Source organism: Pristiophorus japonicus, unplaced genomic scaffold (assembly GCF_044704955.1).
Source record: "Pristiophorus japonicus isolate sPriJap1 unplaced genomic scaffold, sPriJap1.hap1 HAP1_SCAFFOLD_468, whole genome shotgun sequence".
NCBI classification, from domain to species: domain Eukaryota; kingdom Metazoa; phylum Chordata; class Chondrichthyes; family Pristiophoridae; genus Pristiophorus; species Pristiophorus japonicus.
This window is the reverse complement of record NW_027254372.1, coordinates 130930-138713: the sequence shown is the minus strand read 5'-3', so window position 1 is coordinate 138713 and position 7784 is coordinate 130930. Positions and strand designations below refer to the sequence as shown.

At 48.2% G+C, this 7784-nt stretch overlaps 1 protein-coding gene across 1 annotated transcript in view; it reads right to left on the bottom strand.

Moving 5' to 3' along the window:
• Window positions 1–5110: 5110 nt before the first annotated feature.
• Window positions 5111–7784, bottom strand: part of LOC139252427 (zinc finger protein 420-like) — a 31925-nt gene continuing 29251 nt past the window's right edge. Inside the window, exon 4 of the mRNA XM_070873418.1 lies at window positions 5111–6410. Within this exon, the coding sequence (XP_070729519.1) occupies window positions 5807–6410 (604 nt within the window). The 3' untranslated portion in view covers window positions 5111–5806. The remainder of the gene's footprint in view (window positions 6411–7784) is intronic.

The following is a 7784-nucleotide window of genomic DNA, read 5'->3' as shown; positions in this document are numbered from 1 at the left end:
CCCTGGTATCATCTCAGTGAATCTCTCTGCATCCTCTCCATGGCCTCGACATCCTTCCTGGTGTAAGATCCCCAAAACCTGACACAATATTCGAACTGCAGCCTAACCAATGATTTGTACAGGTTTACATGCCCTCTGCTCTTTTGTACTCCACACCCCTATTTATAAAACCTAGGACCCCATGTGCTGTTTAACCACTTTATCAACATAAAATGGCTAAAATACATTGACTTTAACTTAAATGTGCATCATGGGAAAGAAAAGTTTAGTCTGAGTTAGAAACTCAAACAATCGATTCACTGCAGACAGGTCACCATGGCAACACTGATCAGACATTCCATTCACTGAACCCACTGTTGCAATCTGTAATCAGATCGGGGGAAAGAACAGAGTTTGTCTGTCAGTAACCACAATGTAAGCTCAAACCAGAGTGAGTAACACAATAGATTCGATTATAATGTGTTATGTTGATACCTATAATTGTGGAACTATAAGAAATAACAACTAACAGCAGGCAGGGGAGTTTAGGGATATTGAGAAAATTACTGAAGAAAAGTAACTGCTGGGAACCAGGGAAAGTGACCTTGTAAATCACAAATGAGAGAAGTTCCAGCTGTCTTTTCCTCGCTTCCTGCCAAAACCCAGCTGGGAAGGCAAAGAAGAGTCCGGTGCCAGAGGTGGATCAGTGCAGGGTATAAGAGTGAGGGGAGACTGATGTAAGGGGGCAGTCGGGATTGGAGACACCGGAGATCAAGCTCAGGGCATCCAGCGGGCTGACCTGGTGTCAGTTACTGTGGACACGCAGGACTTGCATCTTTACTCTGATGTGGTAGAGCACAGAGGATCTGCTCAAATTATATTTCTTATGTTAAAGTTGCTAATAATAATTGAATATATTTAAGGTGGAGACAGACAGAGTTTTGAAAGATAAGGGAGTGAAGGGTTATGGGGAGCAGGCAGGGAAGTGGAGTGGAGTTGAGGCCAGGATCAGATCAGCCATGATCTTATTGAATGGCAGAGCGGACTCGAGGGGTCAGATGGCCTACTCCTGCTCCTATTTCTTGTGTTCTAACACTAGACTCTCGATCCTTAATTTCACACAGCCAGACGAAGTGACTGCCCAGTTAATCTGTTTATGGCTGTGTTAGTTGAGGGGGGAAATGTTGACCAAGGCTCTGGGAGCACCTCTACCTTTTCAAATATTTTCGGCCCCTGAACAGGTAGACAAGGGGTTCTTGATTTACTGTCTCATCTGAAGGATGACACCTCAGACAATTGCTCCCTCTGGGATCAAGGGATATGGCGAGAAAGCAGGAATGGGGTACTGAGGTTGCATGTTCAGCCATGAACTCATTGAATGGCAGTGCAGGCTCGAAGGGCCGAATGGCCTGCTCCTGCACCTATTTTCTATGTTTCTATTACAACCCTAAATCTCTCTGCTCCTCTACTCCATTGAAAGTTTTACCATTTAATGTACATTTCCTCTCTTTTTCTTCCTCCCAAAATCTATCGCAGCACATTTCTCTGCATTAAATTTCATTTCACATTTACCCGCTCCAATTACTAACCTGTGTATTGACAATGAAGGCACTTAAAGTCCGCTTCAGTTGGCCATGGGTCCTTTTTGGCATTAACTGGAGATTTTGATCATATGCCCCATATACCTAAGCCCAGATCATTTCTCTACATCGAGCAGAGTAATGGTCCCAACACTGACCCTGGGAGACTCCACTGTTTACGCCCTCCAATTCTGACGGGATTCGATGCAGGAAGAATGTTCCCGATGTTGGGGAAGTCCAGAACCAGGGTTCACAGTCTAAGGATAAGGGGTAAGCCATTTAGCACCGAGATGAGGAGAAACTTCTTCACTGAGAATTGTGAACCTGTGGAATTCTCTACCACAGAAAGTTGTTGAGACCAATTCGTTAGATACATTAAAAAGGGAGTTAAATGTGGCCCTTACAGCTAAAGGGATGGAGGGATATGGAGAGAAAGCAGGAATGGGGTACTGAAGTTGCATCATCAGCCATGATCATATTGAATGGTGGTGCAGGCTCAAAGGGCTGAATGGCCTACTCCTGCACCTACTTTCTATGTTTCTATGAAGAACCTCCATTAACCGCTACTCTGTTTTCTGCCCTAAATCCAACTTCCTATCCAGCTGCCCCACTCCCTTTAATACTCTGAGCCTTAATTTGATCAACAAGCCTCCTGTCCGGCACCTTATCAAACACCTTTTGACAATCCATCTACACAACATCCCCTGCATTTCCTGAAACCCTGCTGTCTGTCCTGAATGAATACATTTCACAAACAAATGTTGGAATGTTTGCTCCGCACCACAGCATTTCATCTGTTTAAAGCCACAACAGAAAGATCCCGTTTTCTCAAGATAAATCAATTTTAAAAATGATGCAGTGTTTCAGCCAATGAGGGAGATCCGGGCTCAGCCCCACCCACAGTGGCACAAGCCCTGCCCCTCACACTGATTGGTTGGAGGACCATCTGACGACTAGCTCCGGCCCCGCCCCGCTCTTCCTAACCCCTGGGGGGGGTCTCCACACACCGAGTGCGGGCCCAGGCCCGAGAGACAAACTCCGCATTATCCGCCTCCCCACAATTACCCGCCAGTTTCAGACACAAACCCCGAGACAACCAGCAAATGCCGGGAAATCCCCATCGAGTCAGGGAGCGTCTGTAAATGGAGGAGAAATGGGGACTGGTCAGGGAGCGTCTGTAAATGGAGGAGAAATTACTATTTTTAGTTAACAAATGTATCAGTGATTTTAATGGGACTCTTTCCGTGTCCCAGCTCCTGTAAATACTGGCTGTAAAGGGACCGGATTCTCAGGAGGCTCCACAGCGCTGGCTGCTTGTGTGTCAGTGATCTCCCATCACATTAATGTGCTTCTACTGTGTGTGTGTTTAATAAAGTGCCAGGAGCACTTCACAAAAAGTGGGGAACCAGTGAGTGTGGAACTGAACCCAGCCAGACTCAGCACCTTCAGGGGAGGGGAACCAGTGAGTGTAGGACTGAAACTAGCCAGAGTCAGCACCTTCAGGGGAAGGGACAGAGGGAAACCAGTGAGTATAGAACTGAACCCAGACAGAGTCAGCACCTTCAGGGGAGGAGAGGGAGGGGAACCAAAAATTGAGGAGCACGCCCTTCAGGTAACTATACAGAGACTGCAACCTCTCACATTGAATATATACATGGGCCATGGACTCCTCTAGGCTGCAAAAAACAAACCCAGCCTTGGAATCTGGAAGGGTGTTAAGAACGGCTCTCTTGCTGCTGAAACCCTCATTCTTGCTTTTGTTACCTCTAGACTGGACTACTCCAACTCACTCCTGGCTGGCCTCCCACATTCTACACTACGCAAATCTGAGGTCATCCAAAACTCAGCAGCCCATGTCCTAACTCGCACCAAATCACGATCACCCACCACCCCTGTGCTTTCTGACCTACATTGGCTCCCAGTTAAACAAGGCCTCGATTCAAAATTCTCATCCTTGTTTACAAATCGCTCCATGGCCTTGCCCCTGTCTTTTTCAGCCTCACAACCCCATAAGACCTCTGCACTCCTCAAATTCTGTCCTCTTGAACATCCCTCATTGTAACTGCTCAACCATTGATGGCCGTGCCTTCAGCTGTTTGGGTCCTAAGCTCTGGAACTCCCTCCCTAAACCTCTCCGCCTCTCTACCTTTCTTTCCTCCTTTAAGATGCTCCTTAACACCTATCTCTTTAACCAAGCTTTTGGTCATCTGGCTTAATTTCTTTTATGGCTCAGTGTCAAATGTATCTGTTGTGTCTTGTTACACTGCTGTGAAGCAGCTTGGGCCGTTTTACTATGTTAAAGCCGCCCTATAAATAAAAGTTATTAATAATAATAAAAACTGTTGCACACGACTGCTCCGTGCAACACTCTCCACCCCAGATCCCCAGTGGTGCAGGAAAGGACCCCTGTGTAGAGAGCCCTCCATTGGGGACCCCAGCCTCTGCTGGACGGCAAGATGACCCACCATTGCGCCTGAGACTGAGCAATGAACAAAATTCATCAATCAATGTCACAGAAACCCGAGTGCCCGGGTTCTCAGCCCTGGGGCCAAGTACGCTGGCCGCCACTTTTCCATCACTAACTCGCACCTTAGACCCGGCCCAGTCTGGCTCAGTCACTAAATGCTTTCTAACTGTGATTCTAACTCTGATGGAAAGCTATGAGGCCTCATTTTATTGTGACCCCTATCAGAGAGGCTTTTAATGGCTTTAATAAACTGGCAATAAGATTTTTATTTTAAAAATTGGAACGTGGTGAAAAACGCCACGAGCGCTGCCACAAAACTGACTGAGAAATCAGCGCCCCTGCCACAGGACTCAATATCCACCCCCTCCACCTCTGGTGCACTGTGTCTGCAGTATGTACCCTCTTACAAAATGACCATGGTCAGATCGTGTGGAGTCAAAGGTCAGGTAGCAGAATGGATGGAAATATGGCAACAAACTGCCCTCAACTCCAACAAATGATTTCTGTTTTGCAGCCATCTTTCCATCCATTCTGCTGCCTGGCCCTTCACTCCACACGGCCTGACCTTGGTCATCTTGCAGATCTTACATACTGTTGTGGATAGCAAGCTGGTTACAAAACAGGAAACAGAGTAGGGATTAAGTGTAGCTACCCAGTTTGGCAATAGGCGGGAGGTGGTGTTCCACAGGGATCGGTGCTGGGACCACTGTTCTGGCAATAGGTGGGGGGTGGTGTTCCACAGGGATCGGTGCTGGGACCACTGTTCTGGCAATAGGTGGGGGGTAGTGTTCCACAGGGATCGATGCTGGGACCACTGTTCTGGCAACAGGTGGGAGGTGGTGTTCCACAGGGGTTGGTGCTGGGACCACTGTTCTGGCAATAGGTGGGAGGTGGTGTTCCACAGGGATCGGTGCTGGGACCACTGTTCTGGCAACAGGTGGGAGGTGGTGTTCCACAGGGATCGGTGCTGGGACCACTGTTCTGGCAATAGGTGGGAGGTGGTGTTCCACAGGGATCGATGCTGGGACCACTGTTCTGGCAATAGGTGGGAGGTGGTCTTCCACAGGGGTCGGTGCTGGGACCACTGTTCTGGCAATAGGTGGGAGGTGGTGTCCCACAGAGATCGGTGCTGGGACCACTGTTGTTCACCATTTACATAAAGGATTTGGACTCGGGAATCAGAAGTACAATTTCCACATTTTTAGATGACACAAATTGGAAAGTAGATTTAATACTGAGGAAGACTGTGACAAAATGCAAGACATTAATAAGTTTCAGAATGCGTGTGTAATTGGCAAATGTATTTCAGTACAGATCAGTGAGAGGTGGTGTGTTTTGGTAGGAAGAATAAGGAGGCCACATTATATTTGGAAAATAAGAGTCTAAATGGGGCAGAGGAGCAAAGGGATCGAGGGGTACAGATACACAAATCACTGAAAGTAGCGACACGGGTTAATACGGCCATTTAAAACAGCAAACAAAGTACTGGGGTTCATTTCTAAAGGAGCCTTCTGCTCCGTGCCCAGGAGCTCTGAACAATGAAAGAGTGTGGCTGGGACTCATTTCGTACACACCTCAAGATTAACCCGCACGACGACTTTGTGTCAGTGCAGAGAGACGAGGAAGACCAAAGTGCCATTTTCCCCTCTCAGTGTGGTCCTGAAGGACTGTGTCCAGGCTGAGGTTCTGTTCCCGCTGAACGATCCTCTGTCAGAATGAACATGGTTCAGTCCTGCTTGTAATTAAGAGCAGCAAAAACAGCAGAATCCATACCCTGCAGTCACTTGTGAACTCGCTGGTGTGCCAGCAGGCTGGATAAACGAGTGAATCGCTTCCCACACTCAGAGCAAGTGAACGGCCTCTCCCCAGTGTGAACTCGCTGGTGTGTCAGCAGGTTGCATGACTGAGTGAATCCCTTCCCACACTCAGAGCAGGTGAATGGCCTCTCCCCAGTGTGAACTCGTTGGTGTACAGTGAGTTTAGATGATCGCCTGAACCCAGTCCCGCAGTGAGAGCACCTGAACGGTCTCTCCCCACTGTGAACACGTTGATGGCAGCTCAGTTCCCCGGAACTTTTATAGCATTTCCTGCAGTCCGGGCATTTAAAAGGTCTCTCCCCAGTGTGAATTCGCTGGTGATTCAGAAGGTCGGATGACTGAGTAAATCCCTTCCCACACTCGGAGCAGGTAAACGGCCTCTCCCCAGTGTGAACTCGCTGGTGATTCAGAAGGTCGGATGACTGAGTAAATCCCTTCCCACACTCGGAGCAGGTGAACCGCCTCTCCCCAGTGTGATTGCGCTTGTGCCTTGATAGGCCAGAGATTCGGCTGAAGCCACGTCCACACACACAACACATGTACACTTTCTCCCCACCGTCAACGGTGCTTTTTGCTTCCATATTGAGAGACCGATGATATTCAGGTCCTGATGAATCAAGTGACTCTGTCAGATCTTGATGCAGTGTGCGATCTGAGCTTCCCGTCTGCAAATCCGCCCCTTCTAATACCCTGTAAAATTAATTTAAAACAGGAAAAAGGGAGTGTGAGAGAGAACCCACAAAGAGGCAGATTAGAAAATTGAACAATGAATCTGCTAATTTGTGGGGCCGGCACTCGAACAAAGTGACCATGAAAGCGGCCGGATTGTCGTAAAAACCCAACTGGTTCACTAATGTCTGACTCTGGCTGGGTTCAGTTCTACACTCACTGGTTCCCCTCTCTCTCCTTCTCCATCCTACAGCCCAGTCATTGATAATCCCCTTCCCCACCCTACAGCCCAGTCATTGATAATCCCCTTCCCCACCCTGCAGCCCAGTCATTGATAATCCCCTTCCCCACCCTACAGCCCAGTCATTGATAATCCCCTTCTCCACCCTACAGCCCAATCATTGATAATCCCCTTCCCAACCCTACAGCCCAGTCATTGATAATCCCCTTCCCCACCCTACAGCCCAATCATTGATAATCCCCTTCCCAACCCTACAGCCCAATCATTGATAATCCCCTTCCCAACCCTACAGCCCAATCATTGATAATCCCCTTCCTCACCCTACAGCCCAATCATTGATAATCCCCTTCCCCACCCTACAGCCCAATCATTGATAATCCCCTTCCCCACCCTACAGCCCAGTCATTGATAATCCCCTTCCTCACCCTACAGCCCAGTCATTGATAATCCCCTTCCCCACCCTACAGCCCAGTCATTGATAATCCCCTTCCCCACCCACTGCCCAAAACACAGTAACACACACCCCCCCCCCCCATGTGCCCAATGTCCGTGTGTGAACCTCGACAGTGAGTGTCGACAGGCTATTAGTAGGAGCATAGGAACAGGAATAGGCCATTCAGCCCCTTGAGCCTGTTCCGCCATTCAATTAGATCAGTATTTTAACTCCGTCTACCTGCCTTGGTTCCATCGCCATTAATACTGTTGCCTAAGGAAATCTATCTATCTCAGTTTTGGAATTTTCAATTGGTCCCCAGCCTCCGTTTTATGGGGAACAGAGTTCCGGATTTCCACTAGGCTTTAAGAGCATAAGAAATAGGAGCAGGAGTAGGCTAAACAGTCCCTCGAGCCTGCTCCACCATTCAATAAGATCATGGCTGATGGGATGGCAAGGCTGACATATGAAGAAAGACTGGATCAACTAGGCTTGTATTCACTGGAATTTAGAAGAATGAGGGGGGATCTCATAGAAACATATAAAATTCTGACGGGATTGGACAGGTCAAATGCAGGAAGAATGTTCCCGATGTTGG